At 41.2% G+C, this 20,140-nt stretch overlaps 1 protein-coding gene across 2 annotated transcripts; it reads left to right on the top strand.

The window, feature by feature from the left end:
* Positions 1-5,790: 5,790 nt before the first annotated feature.
* Positions 5,791-19,353, top strand: cfap57 (cilia and flagella associated protein 57). Of its 2 annotated transcripts, XM_080892546.1 has the most exons (21): positions 5,791-6,092; positions 6,238-6,551; positions 6,644-6,897; positions 7,432-7,606; positions 7,681-7,833; positions 9,335-9,474; positions 9,611-9,776; positions 10,056-10,169; positions 10,250-10,462; positions 10,605-10,778; positions 10,982-11,143; positions 14,236-14,391; positions 14,555-14,648; positions 14,732-14,922; positions 15,006-15,179; positions 15,319-15,477; positions 17,360-17,503; positions 17,780-17,896; positions 18,470-18,604; positions 18,692-18,835; positions 18,995-19,353. In XM_080892546.1, exons 1-21 carry the CDS (start codon positions 5,936-5,938, stop codon positions 19,166-19,168), a joined length of 3,510 nt encoding a protein of 1,169 aa, XP_080748672.1. In that variant the 5' UTR covers positions 5,791-5,935; the 3' UTR covers positions 19,169-19,353. The 2 variants fall into 2 exon arrangements, with proteins under 2 accessions (XP_080748672.1, XP_080748673.1); XM_080892547.1 differs by lacking the exon at positions 5,791-6,092 and having other exon boundaries at positions 6,426-6,551; positions 6,664-6,897.
* The last annotated feature ends 787 nt before the right edge of the window (positions 19,354-20,140 follow it).

The following is a 20,140-nucleotide window of genomic DNA, read 5'->3' on the forward strand; positions in this document are numbered from 1 at the left end:
ATCAATACTTTGCTTTTTAAGTTCAGCATGTAGCCCGCTGAACTGTGTTAATTATTTCTCTGGAAAAAATAATCCTCAAACATGCACTATGAAAAATGTCCGAACATTTTTGTGTGCTTTAGAGACAGAACATTTTACATTTGAGGTCTCCGAAAACCCAGTTTCAAAACACACGAAAAGCTGTTGAAATTTCCAGGCAAGTATATACATGTTAAATGACAAGATATAGTGTTCAAATAGCATCAATTAAAAACTTCAGGTTTTTTATTTCTATATGACAATTTTTCGTGATTAAACAATAAGAACAAGTAGTCTGATGTCCTGTAATCATTACATTGTAATCACAGTCCCCTCTGTGCATCCTCCGACATGCCAAAAAGGGGGGCTGTAAAAAGAACAAAACCAATAAATATGAGTAAAGTAACAAAATAACTCACCTTATAAACACAAGGATTTAGGATCCTTTAGCATCTGCTGTTATTTTCAATCAATTCATCCAAAAAAATAAAATAAATACATAAATAAATAATAGATGTGCTTACAGTCTGAGGAGATTGTCCCCAACACCACAGATCGCACTCACAACACTGTCCAGTGATGCTGCATTTCCCTGCAAACGATCATCTCCTCCTCTCTCAGGCACCTCACAGCCATCACCTTCTCAAAGACCTTTCTCTTTGTCTGGAGGTCAGCAGCAGCTACAGTTTATCAACATCAGAAGGGAAAACATAATAGCATATTATCATTCAAGAACAGAACATCCAACTGCTGCTCAGATACTGGGAATTTGTTTAAACAGGATACATTTGAAATATTTATAAATGAAGAGCTTACATTCACTTGTGCTCTGCCAGGGCCAAATGTCGGTCTGGATGAGGGCATCACTGGACACAATTTGCTTTGTTGGTTCAGCAAGCTTGGTTCTTCTCATCTAAGATGACCTTGTGAATTCTTTGTCGCCTCTTGTTGCTATCTGTAAATAATCATAAAAAAGGCACACCTTCACATAATGTATATATTTAGATTAGAATCCACACTCTTCAATTTGTTTGCTAGAACATGCATCACATCCAGCTAAAACAAACCTGGATAAGATTTTATTCTGTTTACAAAGTAGCCGTACATGCACCAAACTGCAAAAGTATCAAACGGCCCATTTCAAAGAAACAGGGACATACCACTTTGTCTTTGTTTGTAAAGATTTTGTTTGCACTCTGATGATGGCGACAAACTCTATTCGTGCCTGCAACGCTCCAAGGCTGCCATCGGTTTGATCAGTTTCTAAGTGAGAGGAATATTAATAAGAATACAGGATGAGTATAATACATAAAACTGATCACTCACATTCAGCAATCAGTCTTTGAAGCAGAATTTCCAGAGCTAGACTTTCCCTTTAAGGGGGGCGGTACTTTTCACACAAATGTCATAAGTGTATTGTTTCATTTAAGTGGCTGAGACATAACTCCATGTGCCTTTCCAAGAATACTGTAGAAAAGCTGTACTACGTGTGCTATATAGGGTTTGAAATTATCACCAACCAAATGCAGGAAATCTAAACTACTATAACGCACACAAAGTTAACAACGCAGCGTACGCTGTACAGTGTAGCGAGCAATGCTCAGACCTCTACATTGGAGAGACCAAACAGCCACTTCATAAGCACATGGCACAACATAGAAGAGCCAAATCCAGGGGCCAAGACTCGGCTGTCCATCTCCATCTAAAGGACAAAGGTCACTCTTTTGAGGATGCCAACATTCACATTTTGGACAGAGAGGACAGATGGTCTTAAAGAGGAGTGAAAGAAGCCATTTATGTCCACTGTGAATGACCATCTTTGAACAGAGGCGGTGGTTTACGACACCAACTGTCTGCCATCTATAATCCAGTTTTGAGATCCTTCCCAGACGCCTTAAAGCCCACTCACATCCTGGGCCATCTGACTTCAATAAATAACATAATACGGTGGGGCTAGGTTTCACAATGGGTTCACCCAAAACCTTGGCTGATTGGGACCTACAACTGTTTTCACATCTTGGCTAATGATAGTGGATAAATGATGATAGAGGATAAATAGGGGGTCCATGTCCTTCTTGAGGGGACACTCCCATAGGGCTTAAAATCTGGGACTCTCCACCATTTGACCTTAGAACTGAAGAAGCTTTTCAGATGAGAAAAGATGAGATGAACATCTTCAGGGAAACTTAAAGTCCAGAGGCTTTTCTTTCCAAGCTCCTTAGACTTCGATGACCTGGATGACTGAGAACCTTCACAGACAGACTACCAAGTGTGATGCAGAGAGAATGAAAATAATACCATAAAAGAACATAATAACTCTCTTTGTTCAGCCTAATGTTACTCTACAGTTCTGTTGTACATCAGTGAGGTGTATGGACTGAACTACAGTGCAGTCTGTTATCATTGACTTGACAGATATTGATTATAAGACATCTGTAGCCTTCATGCGCTGCATTATCATGAGACAACAAGTACGTTGGTGTTCAGGTTTATAAAACCATCTTGTACAACAGCATTTCAATCCAGGTACAATCCCATTTGATCAAATGCAACAACTCTGCCACAAATTCTGCTTTTACAAGCCTTATGTTTCATTGTTGACACTGTCAGAAAGATATTAACTCTACCTTTAGTTCATTAATGAGGCCATGGTGGGTCCTATCATTGTATAGGTGTGCATTATATTGAGAGTCACCTTCAGCCCAGTTCTGCACATCAACCACCTATTGCTGTAGTGTGTTGTCATCCACATTTAGGCTCTCCACTTGTTCTCTAAGGATCCTCTGATCTAATAATACATTAATAAATGTCATTCACTTTGACATTTTTAGAGTACTGGTGCGTTTTCCCCATTACCACACACATCAAAATTAGTGTTGAAAAACTTACCTTTAGATATCTCTGGCTCAAAGTGCAGCCCAGCTGCTTCACTTTCCTTTTGTTCCACCCCAAAGTCAGGTGGGTCAGCATGTCTGTTCACCCTGCATTTTAGTTAGTCTACAAATAATAATTAATCAGCAGGAAACTAAGTGGAATCTCACACACAGACACATTAGGACCACATTAGGCCACAGCAGGTGCAGCTCACCATTGAGAGGCAGCTGGCATTGAGAGGTTATAACGGCCTGTAGGACGGATAAGTTTAAGTTAATAAATTAAGTAACAGGTTAAGGTCAACAGCACCTACGCCACCAAGGAGCCCACAAGTATGTATGCCTGGCATGTATGTATGTCAGTACTAAGCAAAATATTTTGACCTAGTTTTATCTTTTTTTTCATGTTGCTTTCAAATCAGTCTGGTAAATCCAAATGACCTTTGATAGGTGCATATACCGTGGGCCAAGGGTAATTCCAAACAAGATAGCAATGCACAGTATGCACTAAAACCTGTAAACACGTCTATTGTGTATGTATTGTGTGACAAAAGGGCCACTTACCATTTATGGTTACAAGAGCCACTATTGCGCCAGGTGAACCCTCAACGTTACCTGCTGTGCAGCCACACACATCATCTGGCCTTTGCACAGGCAACAGCCGCACTAACATTAAAACACACAATATATATAAAAAGAATTGGAAGTCCACTGATACACAATAAATATACAATAACAGCACCCACTCATAGTGCATAGTAAGGAATGTATAGGACTTAAAAACTGTACCTATTTGCTGGTGAAACTCTGATGAAGGCTGCAAAAACCCTCCTGTTACTGCCTCTCTGTTGTGCAGGACAAAGCGTGTGTGAACTGCAATATCACAGTGGGCACAAAGGAATGGAAGAGGCAGTCAGTCCAGGCACCTCACAACAACTTGTTTGCCACACTGACACACACTGTGTGGCTGTGGAGCCAGAGGAGCTAACATATTGTCAATAAGACAAGGCCTGGCCTCTTTCTACTTTTGCAAGAACACCATGTTTCTGATTTCCCAGTGAGTAGCAGCCAACTCAGACGACGTCTCACAAGTCACAGCTGCATCCTCTTCTTCATCCTCCAACAACTGAAGGAGCTGCTGACGAAGCAACTCAGTTCCAGGCACTAACAGAAAAAAAACATTAAGAAATAAAGAAACTGCCACAAAGTGAACTAAATACTCTAGGCAGTGTGGCTTAGGTTGGAACAATGACCTTGTCCAGCTATGCCGTGGCTTTGGTGAGAGAAGCTTTGGTGCAGAAACTGATGAGTCAGTAAGATAACTAAATCAGTACCTAAGACTGAAGCTCCTTGAATGAGTTACTTCAATATGGCAGGGTGAAATGTCACTTTGATGCACCACCAGAAAACATGGATCAGGTAACCTGCATACCTGCACTTTAAAGAAACTGGAGAACCTGAAGGACACATGAACACTTCGAACAATCCACAGCTATGACAAGTGCACAGAAATCTGCAGTAACTCCACATTTAAACATGTTCAGTTGCTTCATTCAACAACCTGTCTTTAGATGAGTGACTGTGACAGCATAAAACTTTTTTCTCACCTTCCTTTTTACTCCAAACCTGGAAGCACACACGACACAGGAAATATAATCAGATCTCTGACAGTGAAGACAAATAAACGATCTCGACTTAGCTCTGCTAATAATGACTCAGAGAAACAAAAATGTACATGTGTGTGTGCAGATTATTTATACACTTATTCACAAAAAAGATTACATTTGTTCATTTTTCATTCACCAGTTCACTAAACCAGTCTTGGCTACATAAAAATGCACAATAAAGCAAAACTGGAGAAACCAATAGACATTTTTAATCCTTCTCTTATATGGTAAATGGACTGGTTCTTATATAGCGCTTTTCTACTCTTCTGAGCACTCAAAGCGCTTTACACAACTTGTGCATTCACCCATTCACACCCATTCGCACAAGCACATTGTTCTAAGTGTTCTAAGTGCTTTCTAAGAAGCATTCACACACATTCATACTCCGATGGATGCATTGAAAAGCAATTTGGGGTTAATATCTTGCCCAAGGATATTTGGCATGCAGACTAGGGGAAGCCAGGAAACCTGGCAACCTTCCTATCAGTAGATGACCTGCTCTACCGCCTGAGCTACAGCCACCCCTATATATGTTCTCATTTTATTTTTACCTATAAACTGAAGCACAAGCGTAAAGACACACAGACATTTGAATCTGTCTGAATGTAAAGATCTTATCTCTCAGTCTCTTTTCTTCTTGAGTTTCTAACAAAAAAATGTATTGATTTGCTGTAATTACACTGTAACATTACTTTTTCATTGTGAATTTCAGCCTCCTTTTTCACATTTCTGCTGCTATTCTTATGCAATCAGACTGTCACAGATTTCATGTTCCTCATTTGTTACCAGCTAGAGTTGGTATTAATTAATTAGGTTGGTTCTCAGGAAGCTATGGTGTTAAATCCTTACCTCCCTGCTTTATATTTTGCTGCATATTTCGTATACAGCACCTCCTTCTGAACGAAAAGGGATTGTTACAACAACGAATCCAGAAAGAAAAAAATCCTAAAACAATAGAGGCAATATCCTTGTTAGAACTGGCCGATTTATTTATGTCCTCTTTTATGGACATTTGTTTTTGTTCTAGGGATTGAAAGATTCTATGGGCTCAAATATTTATGACCACAATTTGAGCCCATATCGAATCCGTATCGTCGATACCACTCTGAATTTTACCTGGTATCGGATCGGAAAGGAAATCAGTGGTATGCACATCACTAGAAACAACGGTCTGGAAACACCTTACGAGTTCTCGTGGTCTCGCGGGATTTCCCAGCGTTGCCTAGCGACGTGACTCTCAATCGGTTCCGCGAGGGCTTTTCTGGCTTTCAGAAGCATTAATGTTTTCTGGAAGTGTTTGTTATGCGCAGAGACACTCTTCAGTTTTCAAGTCTGCTGCTGCTGGCATATTATTATTTTTTTAAGTGACATCTAAAAATGTCTTTTGTAGTTGCTCAGTCCCATTTCATTTTCGGTGTACGGACTGGTGTGAGGAACAATTTGTGTTTCTTTGACGAGCAAACCGTCGTCTTCCCCAGCGGAAACAGCTGCGTGTGTTTCAACACTGTCCAACGATGGCAGCGGTTCATTTCAGGTGCGCTCATTTTTAGATGTCTAAGTCATAACTAACTAACATAAGTAACCTAAATTTCTACCCTGGTGGTGCTCTTGATATAAGTACGAAAGTTGTTTTTTTTAGTATTTAACAGCATTTATTTCTGTTGGTGTCGTCTCTCCAGGCTCAGAGAGAAGTCAGGGAATGCGTGCTATGACCATCAGCTCCAACAGACGCTACCTGGCAGTGTCAGATTATGGAGAGAGAGCCACCGTCACTGTGTTTGACCTGCAGCATGAGCAGGGCAGAAAGAGAAAGGTTTTGAGTGCAGGAGACATGTCTGTTCAAGAGTTTATCTGCATTGCTTTCTCTCCTGATTCCAAGTACCTGATAGGCCTGACAGGGAGCCCCGAGTGGATGCTGATCCTCTGGCTTTGGGAGAAACACAAACTCCTGGCAACACTGAAGACAACAAACACAAATAATCCTGTCACCCAGGTGAGTCATCTGTGCTGCATCAGTGAAGCTTGTATAAATGCAGGCATACACATGCTGAACACGTTATTATTATAGTAACTGTTTCTCATCAGGTCAGCTTCAACCCTTACAGCAACACACAGCTCTGTGTGAGCGGAACCGGTGTTTTCAAGATGTTCCGCTACTCAGAGGGGGCCCTGAAACCAAGCAGTGTTGCAAAGGTTGAGTCCATCAATTTCCTGTGCCACACCTGGGTGTCAGAGCACAGGGTGATCGCTGGCACAGACACTGGCAGACTGCTGGTGTTTGAGTCTGGAGACCTGCGAAGAGAGATCAGCATGACTTGTGTGCAGGGCCAGCCTGCCAGGTGAGAAAGCTGGACCACATGAACTGGTGCTATTTTACATGAAGCAGCCTCTGTAACTCATCTCCACCCCATGCTGTTCCTGCCATTTTTGACCCAATCAGGGTCAAGTCCATAATCATAATGGTGAATAATCTGACCTCAAAACCAACTAATTTTATTGAATTCTGTCGGTTGTACCCCAAAAATATCTAGCATAGAGCTTTTCATGGCTACCAAAAGCACCTGCTAAACTGGGCAGATGGGCAAATATAAATGATTCCTGGTGTCTAACTTCATTGTTGTCCAACAAATACACGCCGATGGATTAAATAAAGACTTTAAATGTCTGAGCAGCTAGTATCACTCATAACGTGTGGCAATGATTTAAAAAAGTAGTGGAAAAATTGGCAGACATGTTAAAACATGGAATGGAAATGCGTATAACAAATGATAACCAGCTGATCTCAGACCAGATGAATGGGTTCACTGTGGTCACTGCAGCGATCCATCTTTGATGAGTGATGTTCTTGCTTATACCCGCTTCACTCTGCACAGGCAGGTGGAGGTAAAGAAGATCAAAGATGCTAATGTGAATGAAGGTCCCTCTGTCCCTTCCATCACAGCAATCCTGTCCTACTCCAAAGGCTTTGCATGCTCTAGAGGTCCTGGCACCGTTTTTCTGTTTGAGCAGACAGATGAGAATGGTTACAGAAAGACCAGGGAGATAAAGGTAAATGTTCAAGCTTTATTTCAGAAAAGGTGGAAAGTGAAGTCTTTGTGTGCACATGGGTATGCTTGTGTCAGATCCCTCTAGATGCATACTGCAGCGGTGTGACCTTGGCAGAATACCAGCAGATTGACACCATATGCATCAGTCCAGCAGAGGAGACTTTGGCCATCAGCACAAACCGAGGACAGCTGTACAGTGTCAGCCTGTCCTCTGTGGACATGAACAAGGTGCTCTGCAGTTACACCTACCAGCACCACCAATGACGGGGTTCATCATTTGTATAAGTGAAATTACTGCATCAACTGTCCTAGCTGGTATTTTATTTTCTTCCACATGCCCCCATCAATTCAGATTATGTAGAGCTGTTTGCTACATCCATTCTCACACTGACCTCCTCTGTACTTGAAACATTACTATAGTAGCTGGTCGGCAGTCAGAAATACATACATATTATTTTGCTGTTTTACTTTTTCTTCTATGTATGATCTCACTTCCTGTTGGGTCTGTGTTTCCACAAGCCCTGCTAATTCTAGAGACTTATTCATCATGAAGAAAACAAGACAGTCGATCGATCAAACACTTGCGCAAGGGAGGCCTGTGTCCACCACGAAAATGACCTCTACCACGACCTCCCTTGCTGCCCTTTTTATTGAGACACAGTTCACACAAAACACGTCAGAACAAAGCCACGCCCCCTTGGTTCTGAGACAAAGCATTTGTATGTATATGTGTGAACTTCTGTAAGAAAGTGTGTGTGTGTGTGTGTGTGTGTGTGTGTGTGTGTGTGTGTGTGTGTGTGTGTGTGTGTGTGTCAGACCTCCTGCTGACCAAAGGGTCGTAAACCCAGGAAGCTTACAAAAAAAGAAACAGATCTTTCAGATAGGATGTATCTACAATAAAACCTCCCCGAGCACAGAGTGGTTGGAGAGGTGGTCAGGATCAAAGGAATGGCTTTGATCCTACTGCTTGAACTAAGACTGTACAAATTTAAGAAACACAATGGCAACATTCAACAATTAGACTTAACACTTCCTCTTCTTTTTTTTGGTGGATCAATTGTGCTAATTTCCAGTTGGATATTTTTAACAGTCTTTGTATGCTGTAGCAAAGAAAACAGTAGCGAAGTCTTGTGAATGAAAAGAAAAAGGTCAATCCAAGAAACATGGAAAACAGTTCAAATAATCCAGCAAAAAATAATTTTGTCTTTATTTGCAGCTCCATATTTTTATTCATGGACTTTGTTAGAGTAGTTGTCTTATACTAGGCCTCGATACATCCCCTCAGTTCATTTTTTATCTGAAACAAGCTTCTCTGCCTTTAAGTTAGTTCTCTAAGGTAACCTTTTTACAGATATTTCCTCTCTTTGACATCATCTAGAGTAGATGTGGCCCACATGAGGTCAGTGGTAGATTAGGATTTAAATGTAAAGACATTGCACCCTTTGATAAACTCCCCATCAGAATTGATTTGAGAATATAGGCTGAACTCAATTCTGATGTAGCATGGCCCTCCACAACAGTGCCAGTTTCTCATGTGGCCCCTTGAAAAGTTAATTGCCCATCCATTCTCTAGAGAAAAAGGGTAAAAAAAAATTTTGTTGTTGTTTTCTCCTTCTCTTCCTTCATTGTCTTCTTTCTGTTGTCTACCTCCACTCTCTTTTTTTCTCCACTTGTTTAAGGCATCAGAGTTCTCTTTAGATGTTTAAAGTTATCTTTGCAACTCCATTAGGAGGATAAACTACACTTTGAGTTCCTGTCCCAGTCCTTCCACTCCAGCTCCATCACTGGTTTGTCCATCTGCATACGCAAGCCCCTCGTAGCCACCTGCTCTCTGGACCGCTCTGTCCGCATCTGGAACTACGAGACAAAGTAAAACACATACACACAATTCCTTTTATAGATATATATCAATCAGTTTTCGTCAGGTTGATACAATATAAAACTGCATAACAGAATGACATGTCGTCTTTCTGAGCTCTTGCTGTTCTCTCTGTTTTGTCTCTAGAGTGTTGGAGCTGTGCAAGGAGTTCCAGGAGGAGGCGTACAGCGTGGCACTACATCCCACAGGCCTCTTCATCCTTGTGGGGTTTTCAGACAGACTCAGGCTGATGAACCTGCTTATTGATGACATCCGCACCTTCAAGGAGTTCACTGTGCGCAGCTGTAGAGAGGTAGAGGTTGCTTTGCATTTGTGTTTGCAGTAAATCTGAACAGCCAATACTGAAATAATCAGAGTATTACTAAATTCAAGGGTGAAATGATTGATCTTTACCCCCTTCTGTTGTGTCTCATCCAGCTGTGTTCTGTAAATCCGTAAATACTGAATCCTGGGTTAGCGTTTTCAGCATTTACTGCGATATCTGATAATTCATCTTAAAGTGGAGCATTATCACATTTTCCACTCAAAACTTTTGCGCTTGGACTCTGTCTTTGTCTCCTTCACTTTTCAGTGTGCTTTTAGCAATGGTGGCCACATGTTTGCAGCTGTCAATGGAAACATCATTCAAATCTATTCTGTCACCTCTTTTGACAATATCCTTAATCTGAAGGGCCACAATGGAAAGGTGAGTCAGCTGGAGTATGTGTTACAGAGGAGTCCCAGTGCTTATTTGTCATTCTTATTTACTGGTATTTCAATTAACAGGTGTGTCGGATTGAATGGAGCCTGGACGACAGCCGGGTCGTGTCTTGTGGGGTGGATGGGGCAGTGTACGAGTGGAACACGCAGAGTGGCAAGCGGGAGTCAGAAAGCGTCCTAAAGTCCTGTAGTTATACAGGTGTGGCCTTCTCCTCAGACTGTAAGACCATCCTGGCTGTGGGAACAGACCTCACTCTGAAGGAGATCCAAGACTGTCAGGTTAGCAAGCACAGCTGACTCCTGGATTTGTTCTTTTAAGTTGCTGCAAATCAACAAAACATCTCAAGCAGCAGCAATGTTGTTTTTTCTTTCTTTTTTTTGTTTAAAAAAAACTGGGTTTATTGTTATATCCTATCCACAGGTACTGAGGGAGGTTCCAGCTGATGAGACAGCTCACACTGCTCTTGCAGTGTCCCATTCTGGTAGAGTGGTCTTCACCGGGACCTCCAGTGGGACTGTAAGGGCCATTAAATACCCATTACCTATCCAGAAGGAATGGATGACATACCAGGCTCACTCTGGGCCTGTCACCAAGGTGAGCAGAAGCACTGATTTGCTCTGATTGAGATTTGCACTGATCAGAATACTTTATTGATCCCTAGGGGAAATTATGTGTATTAATGTGATGTGAGATTGATATACACACAATCTCACATCGTGTATGAAAAAAATCGATTGACTATGATGCTGATCATTCAGACGCAAAGAGTCCACCCACTAAAACATGTGTGTCCTCAGATGGTGATCACGTATGATGATCAGTTCCTGCTGACAGTGTCTGAAGACGGCTGTCTGCTGATTTGGAAAATCATCGATAAGGAAGGCAGAGGTCTAAAGAGCAACAAACACATAGTCCACACGGAAGAGATCCTTATCACCAAGTCAGACCTGGAGGAGAAGGTGAGTAAGTGCATAGTGTGACACCCCCCTGTTGGTCTTGTTCCTAAAGCATTGTAAGTTCTTGATCCTGGACCATCAGTGCAAGTGGTCAGTTATGTGTTTGTAATGTTATAGCTTTGGAACATCACTCAGTGCAACACTCAGTGCATCATGGGAAGTCTCCAGCAGCCTAGGCCTATTTCAGCATAACTAAGGATTCAGGGTCACCTGATCCAGCCCTAACTATATGTATCCTATGTATGTGTATATTTCATCTAAAAGAAAAGTTTTAAGCCTGATCGTAAAAGTAGACAGGGTCTCTGAAAGCTGAAGCCTCTGCCCCCCAGTCTACTTCTACTTCCTAGAAGGAACAATCCTTAGTGCTGTACTGCATGTGAGGTTTGCCAGATGAAGCCTCCCCATACATGGCTAGCGCATCCATCCATGCATACTTACATACACACACGTAGATACAGAGGTGGCAAAAGTACAGATATTTCGTACTTAAGTACAGATACTAGTATCAAAAAAGCCTGTTTTAAAAATGTGAGGAGTAGAATGTAAAGATATTTGATTAAAATGTAGGGAGTAAAAGTAAACAGCTGTCAGAAAAATACCTACTCAAGTAAAGTATAGATACCTGAAAATTCTTTTCAAGTACAGTAACAAAGTATTTGTACTTTGTTACTTTTCTTTTAAGTAACAAAGTATTTGTACTTTGTCATGTTGTTCAGTAATAACATGCGCCGTTAAAATTGGGCGCTTTTCCTTCCTTTTTAGTTTCAAAACACGAAGGGTGTTTGTTTCACTTTAAGGTTGGATTAAGAATTACTGTGTGAGGAACGGTTTCACTTTTGACTAGGGAAATAATATGCTTACTTTTGGGTTTATGAGAATTGAATTACAGTGAGAAGGGGATCTTCTGAATGCGCAGGTTGTTTGCTACTGTGAGACAGTGGAGAGAACTTACGAAGTTACCTTCTTTCACCAATTAAGAGTGGAAGATCTCGTAACATTCTGGTGGAGATGCCGGGGTAAAAAGAGTGAGTTCGGACGAGGAAGTCCGAGAAAAGGACACCTTGAGTTGAGCAAGGTGTTTAACTGACTCAGGATTTCAGAGAATCGAGTCAGCTGTGATCTTGAGTTCTGATGGTAAATTGATTTTAAAGGAAAATCAATGTTTACTATGATGAAGTAATTCTGATGATATTACTAGATGTGCTGTGATACCAGTGAAGAATAAGTTGTGTACATGAGGATACACAATTGTGTTGAAGATTACTGGACCCGGCGAGGTCCATTTGATGAAGTTCTTGGGCAGATAAATGACAAACAGTTCTTCAAGTGTGTGGAGAATTTAAAAAGAAAAAACTGAACTTGCAGGTTCTCCGTACTGTGTGGACTTATATCAGAGTTATAAGTCCAAAGGTTATGCCCTGGAGGCCAAGAGTTGTGTTTAAAGAAGAACATGACTTAGAAAAGGACATTTAAGGTCACATTTTGTCTAAGATGGGGAGAATTGTCCCATATGTGTTTATTTCTCTTCTCTTTTAAGAGGACAGACGCAGTTACTGAGTGTTGTCTACTTCCTCTTTCTGATTCTTGAAAGCATGTTTGATAAAATACTCTCAGGAAAGCGTATTTTGAGTGATTCTAAGTGTGTGAATGTTGTGAGTACTCGATTTGAATGATTCTGTGTGATTTATACAAAATAATAAATAACTAATAAAAACTCATAGGCGAGTGTGTGAACAGAGGAAGTCTGAGAGAGAAGTGTGTGCGTAGGCAAACTGCAGAGTGTGTGCGTGGAATAAGGGTGTATTGTTTTTACATCAAGATTTAGTAGAACTAAAGTAGAACGTCACAAACAAACAGATAAAAAAAGTAAAATAAAGAGAGAAAATAACTGACAATTACATTAATGAATAGAAAACACACATACACAAAGTGCCATATGTGAAAATTATTTTAGGAAAGAATCAGAAGTTCTATGTCTGCTTATAGCTATTAAAAATGTACGATTAACTGTGACTAATGTCTGGAACCTATTTTAATCTGTATTTGACGCCATGGGGGGGCGTGTACCCCACTGCTTTATAAGTGTCCACAACATGTATTTTGGTCAGAAGACATATGTTGATGTTTTCTCCGGGCTGTTAATAAAGTCATTGTTTGATTGCACTTTTCTGGGGCTTCCGTGGTTTGTGACACTGCTCTACATTGATCGATTTCGCGACAGCTTTGGTGGAGGATGCGGGCACCATCAGTCACCCTCAGAGCACAAATCTTGAGCTTGGGGATATCCTGAATCCTGACATCATCAGTGACTGTTCCCACGATGACAGTGATTTTGTTCTCACGGCCGGGAAGCTTCATCTTACGGATCAGGCGGGAGACAGCAATGTTGGTTCTGCTCATGAACAGCCTCTGTTGGTTTGGATGTTCCCAGCTCTGTACATACGACCATTTTCGGCTTCTTATGATGCCCCAGCAACCAGGACCAAGCTAAGGTTCTGGTTGCTGGGGCAGCATCTCAGCAGAGACCTCACTCTCACCACTAATCCTGGTCTTTCGGGGACCTTGAGGTGTTCCCAAACCAGATGTAACTTCTCCAGCATCTCTCTTCAGCCTTTCTCTCTTTAGTACATGCCTGAAACACCTCGTTTAGGAGGCCTCCTGGTCAGATGCCTGAACCACCTGAGCTCACTTCTTTTGATGTGATGAAGTAGTGGCTCTACTTGGACTTCCTCCTACATGAACAGGCTCCTCACCGAGCCTTTGGAGGAAGCTCATTTGCACTGCTTGTATCCATGGTCTTCAACCACTACACACAACTTGTGGCTGTAGGTCAGGGTGGGAATGTAGGTGAGCCAGTAAATCGACAGCCTTGCTTTCACACGAAGCAGAGTCTGGGGTTCACATTACTGCAGACGCTACAGCAATCTGTTCTTTCCAAGTAGTATGAGGTACACTTCATGTGTTTATGTGTCTGGTTTAAGTTATTTATGTACGACACTTTAGAAGAAAGCTAAAAGAATTGCAACAAGGTGACAACTGTCATGTTATGGTTAAAAGAAGAGGTATTGAATGTATGTTCCTGCGTCTACTTTCAGACCCAGCACATGCTGGAGATGAAGATGCAGCTGGAGGAGCTGCAGATGGAGAATGAGTACCAGCTCCGCCTGAAGGACATGAACTACAACGAGAAGCTCAGAGAGCTGTCTGACAACTTTGTCCAGCAGATAGAATCTCTGAAAACATCCCAACAGGTGTGCCTCTGTTACACGAGAGCTCAGCTTCACATAGATTTACAACTTAAAGGTCAAAATGTCTTCCCAAGACTAGCAATCATCAGTGGGTGACTTTTGACGTTGATTAATTGAGTCAGTAGCTGCTGCCCTTGATGAATCAGGTATCCTGCTTTTACTGCAGGCCATGAAGACAGAGATGGAAAAGCAGGAATGTGAGAATCAGCAGAATTCTGCAGAGCTTATTATGAATCATTCGAAAGAACTGAAGGATTTAGGTAACAGGAGAACAGGATCAGCACAATCTGTTATCTTTATTTTTGTAAGTGTTTGGTGTTCATACTCTTTTAATCACACACAGAGCTATCATACAGCCAGAAGCTGATTGTGGAGCACGAGAAGTACCAGGATCTTCAGCAAAAACATCAAAGAATGCAGGAAGACTATGAGAAGCAGCTCAAGTCTGCAGAGGACAGAAAAATCCAAGCGGTGGAGGAGCTCACAAAGATGTACGAGGCCAAGCTACAGGAGAAGGCCGAGCTCCTCGCTCAGGTCAGTAATAAGGAGCAGGAAGAGGAGGTGGTGGTAAGTTAAATGGTGCAGCAGTTGAATGAAACCGGTAATCTTTCGTTTAGTGTCAGGAGGACACCGAACAGAAGATTAGTGTTTTTAAAGCAATCATAAAGCAGGCTGAAGAGGACGAGGAGAGGAAGATTCTCGAGATCCAGACCAATTATGAGAAGAAAATGAAAACTGAGAAACAGACCAATACAAATCTGAAGGGAAAAAATAGCATCATGGCACAAAAGGTGAACAAAGCTTCTGTTATTCACTGAATGTTTGGTTCTGTTGCAGAGCATCAGCTCTGTCTCCTGTCTGTCTGCTCACATCAGCTGCTGTTCTCTGTGTGTCTTCTCTTTGGTTGGTTGGACGCTGGTGTGTTCACAGTTCATCAGTCTACAGAAGCAGATTGATGACAGGAGCGCTGATATAAACAAACTGAAGCAAGAGCGGCAGAGGCTGCTTGGGCTGATCCGCTCCCTGGAGAGTGACATTGAAGACCTGAAGAGGCAGATCTCTGGACATGAAAAGACCAGTCAGGACAAGGTGACCAAGATCAGAGCTGTCATTTCCTGTCAACCAAACGTCCACTTAGCAGAATTTTAAACAGTTTTACATTTTGAAGCCTCGACGTTACACATATGGAGTCAGAAGTGACGACATTCATTAACTTATCATTTAACACTAGCTTTAACTCCATAAAGCATAAAGTGACATTTTAATGATGAGTTTTGACACCCAGCTGATAGAAACAAATAAGATTTGGGGACTTCTCGCCCCCTCGAGTTCCTGCTCTTTGTTGTGCTCAGCAGTGTTGGTCAAGTTACTTGAAAAAAGTAATCAGTAACTAATTACTGATTACTTCCCCAAAAAAGTAATCCTGTTACTTTACTGATTATTTATTTTCAAAAGTAATTAATTACTTAGTTACTTAGTTACTTTTTAAAAACACGATTTACAACCTGACGAGGTGATAAAGCGATAGATCTTTCAGCCCAATTCTACTTTTTCTGCATAATCCATCATACAAAATGTAATCAGATGGAAAAGTCTCTTTTTAAAACTTGTTTTATCAGTTTTAATCTTTTAACTTTATGCATCAAGCAAAAATTTAATTATATGCAACATTCTCTGAGTTGAATAAATGAGTTTAACATTTAAACCTATTTTCTGCACATTCCAGCTCATAAAATAAAATATTTTTTGTGTTTACACTCACTCTTTCAAATAGATGCAAGTAAAACACAGCAGAACATAAATAAAGTCAAAGACTCAGCGGTCCTGTTGCTCTATTTTCACCTGTAAAGCAGGACTGGGGGTAGGCGGAGGTTTACCCTGGTGCAGGTGTGCCGCGGTCAGTGGAAGAATCCGCGAGTTTCTCTGTGAGTTTCCCATTACAGCGTTGCGCACTCGGTGCTTGCTCGGAAGTTTAGGGGTTTTTTTCGCTGTAAAAAGAAGTTTTCTTCCCACGCACGATGGACGCTAATGTTTTTGTCACTTTTTATGGAATCAAACTCAAAGTAAGGTCAGTACTTCCACGCTTTAAACGCTGCACGCTCATACTCTCTCCCACAATCGATATGTGATCCATTGTTGCTCTGCACACAGCTGTTGCCACTAACCGCGCACTCGCTTACATCACTGTCGTGAGACATTCTCGCAAAAAATCACGGTTTTAGTAACGCAGTAACGCAGCGTTCCTACGGGAAAGTAACGGTAATCTAATTACCGTTTTTGCAATAGTAATCCCTTACTTTACTCGTTACTTGAAAAAAGTAATCAGATTACAGTAACGCGTGTTACTGCCCATCTCTGGTGCTCAGTGCTCACTTATTTGTTCCTCAAGTTTTTCTGCTTCTTTGTACTTTCCTTCATGACCATCCTGACAGCTTCACAGATCTCCCTCCAGGAATTTGCTGACATTTATGAGTCATTATAGATGAGATGATGATTGCGTTGAAAAATAGCCAGAAATACACAGGACGAACAGGCCAGTCACAACAGCTGTGGGCTGCGTTGATATGTCTTCTGGTTCTACAAAGGAGTGCGTCAGGTTATGTTGTAGGTTTATTGAAGGGTGTCAGAGGGGTTGCAGTTGTGATGCAGGTGCAGTGTAGATTTCTCAGCGAAGCTTAAGTGCTGTGTTACTGTGCATACATTTATGGGACTATGAGCATATTATAAGCATATAAGTATAATATAAGCATATTTTAAAGCGCTGGGTTACTGAAAGACAGACAAGTTTTCCTACAATGCACTTCAACTCTGAGCTCTTCTCTACATTAGCTGTAAAATTGTACTGTCTAATTCAGTTTGACTACATGACATATGGAGACTGATCTGGACCAGATTCTCTTGACATTGTTCAGAATTCATGTATGAAAACCTTTGAACTCTAAAACCGTTCAACCTGTTCATGTTCTCACAGGATCACATTATCTCGTGCTTGAAGAGAAAGAATCAGGAACTGGAGAAGTTAAAGTTTGTTCTTGAATTCCAGCTGAATGAGTTAAAGCAGAAAACTGAGCCTCTGCAACATGACATCAATGTGAAGGAGGAGCGGATCAGTCAGGTATGTGAAAGATGGAAAAGCTTAGCACTGTGTTAACACATGGTTAGAAAACATATGTGGAGACTGTTGAATACATAAATGTAGATGATTCATAAGGGTTCCTGTACATTTTCTTGCCATTTGAATAGTGTTGAGTTAAAAAGTTAGACAGAAATAAAGTTTGCTGTGCTCGGTTGACCTTGTTTTAATTGATCTGATAGGACTGCATTAGCAGTCAAGTTAAAACAGTGTCAACACTACCAGTTACAGTGTCGTGCTATTTCTCGTGTTCGGCAGCTGGAGGAAGAGCTGATACAAACCGACAAGAGCAATGCTCAGCTGAAGCTCACCGTCTCTGAGCTGAAGCTCAAACTGAAGACCAGAGACAAAGAGATGTGCAAAGAGAGTCAGAAGGTCAGTAAACAAACAACGCTTCCTTTTTAAAGTAAAGAGGCAAAACTACATAATCTGTGTCATTGTGCAAATAATTGTGGACCTAACTCTTTTGAGAAAGAAGTGGCATTCAGAGAATCTTGAATTGAAGTCTAATGGAGAAATCTGCAAAGAAAACTTTTTAAACCCACTGGGCCAGAATCAAAATCAGCAACTCTTTTTTTTAAAATCAGATTTGAGGTACTGCTAACATTAATGCCAAGTGGCAAGATTAGGTCCTAGAAGGACTTTGGCTCCACCCAAAAGCTCTTGCTTACAAGTGGCAGCCAATCAGAGGAAATGTAGGGTGGCGGAAACTAAAACCTGTTTCAGACACAAGGTGAACAGCTGCATGAAGGCCAAGTATAAGGTAAATGATGATTGTTTTTAACTGTGAATCTACTGGGCTACATGTACTGTAGTAAAATCGAGGAATAAAAATATGAAGCTGGAAGTGAGCAGAATAGATCCTCTTTAAGCTTTGAGGATAAAAGTGTAATAAAAATCATTCCTTTTTTAATATAAGAATGGGCTTCTCTTGTTTTTTGTTGTCAGGTCAAAGATTTGGAGACGCATCTCCAGCGATTGAAATCAGACCTGCACAACTGTGTCGGCTTCATCCAGGAGCCTAAAACTCTGAAGGACAACATACAGATGATATACGCTCGATATGTCCAGCAGACTGAAAGGGTAAGTGTGCTAAGAAATACCCCAAGAGCTGCCTGGATGCTGGGAGGGCTTGAAATCAAACTGTCAAGTGTATGTCCCGTTTGAAAGGTGGAGAGAACCAATGCAGATGATACTGTTCAGAAGGCGCTGCGTCACCAGTGTGATCGACAGGAGAGGACAGTAAATGGCCTCAAAATGAGGCTGGTCAAATCTGCAGAGGAGCACGAAAAGGTCTACACCAAAATCATGAAGGTTAGTCATTACCCAGATCACAACAGTACATTGGCATTAGTCATTAACAATGCAACTCTGAAGTCTTAACATATCCTGTATGACAGAGTGTGAAAGTGTAATGTGGAGTAAAGACCTGCTGAATTGATAGTTATCTAGCCACGACTTTGGACTTTGCAGGAAAACATGACTCTGATTGCTGAAATCAACGAGCTGCGGAAGGAGCTGCATTTGGCCAGGACTCAGGCTAAAGACGTCAGAGCTCAGCTGGCTCTCTTAAAGAAGCCCAAGAAGTCACAGCCCATCTTAGAAGAAGCAGCCTACCAGGAGCCCAAACAGCTAGGAGTCAGCTGATCGTCTTTTACCTCAGCAATAGCTCTGCAACTAACACACAGCAGCAGATACACATGAAAATCATATAAGAAGAAAGTTGTTAGTAAGATTGTTGTATTCACTTTGATAATGAACGTGTGGATTTGTATGTTACCATAGCAATTTACTGCAGAAAACAATCACATTGATAAAGGTTTGATCACTGACCAGTGAACCTGTTCTCATTTCCAGGAAGTCAAATACTGATGTTTAGCCAAAGACGCTGGTGTCTCCAATGTATACAAAAGATGTCCTTTAGCAGTGGCCCTGTGTAGTGAGGCGAGTCTTATTCCTCATGTCACAACTGCAATATATATATATATATCATTTTCATTTTTAACCTAAACATGTAGTTCTAGTGTCTAAACCAGAGAAAATAAAAACAAAATTGAATGTTGAGTGAAAGGACACAAACCAATATCTCCAGGTTCTTGTCATTCCTACCATCCTATCTACTTGTGTGCTCTTTAAAACAGGTATCATAAACATCAGCTTTATAGCAGCCATGCAGATATTGTTTCTAAAATAATTTCTTAACCATCTATAGATCTGCTGCAGCCTCACAGTAACCATCCACATGTTCAGATGGTTTACAAATCTTCATTTCTCTGCACTTTGCAACTTCTCCCCTCCTATTGGTGAGCGCTTAAGAAATTATTTGTGTATTCATTGATGTTCCTCAACCACAGAAATTCCCAACAGCCACACAATATTTACATTCTGGAATTAACACTTCAATGGATAAGGCTACATTTCCGCTGTTAAAGCTAGTCCCTCCATGGTGTCCCAGCACCACACGTGTTAGTTTAGTTAAAACATACACGTGCTGTTGGTCTTGCTTATGCAGCATCTACATCAGCTCTGCGTATTTTGCACATATGAAATCAATGGTAAGGTGATGTGACTTTTATACATTTTACATCAGATAAAAACTTTATTTGTAAGATTCAGATA

Source organism: Rhamphochromis sp. 'chilingali' (assembly GCF_963969265.1).
Source record: "Rhamphochromis sp. 'chilingali' genome assembly, chromosome: 9".
In the NCBI taxonomy this organism is placed as follows: Eukaryota; Metazoa; Chordata; class Actinopteri; order Cichliformes; family Cichlidae; genus Rhamphochromis; species Rhamphochromis sp. 'chilingali'.

Coding starts and splice junctions, on each gene's coding strand:
- cfap57 (XM_080892546.1), top strand. CDS start 5,936: ATGTCTTTTGTAGTTGCTCAGTCCCATTTCATTTTCGGTGTACGGACT. Junction 11,144..14,235: donor AGTCAGACCTGGAGGAGAAG/GTGAGTAAGTGC, acceptor GTCTACTTTCAG/ACCCAGCACATGCTGGAGAT. Junction 17,897..18,469: donor TGTGCAAAGAGAGTCAGAAG/GTCAGTAAACAA, acceptor TTTTGTTGTCAG/GTCAAAGATTTGGAGACGCA.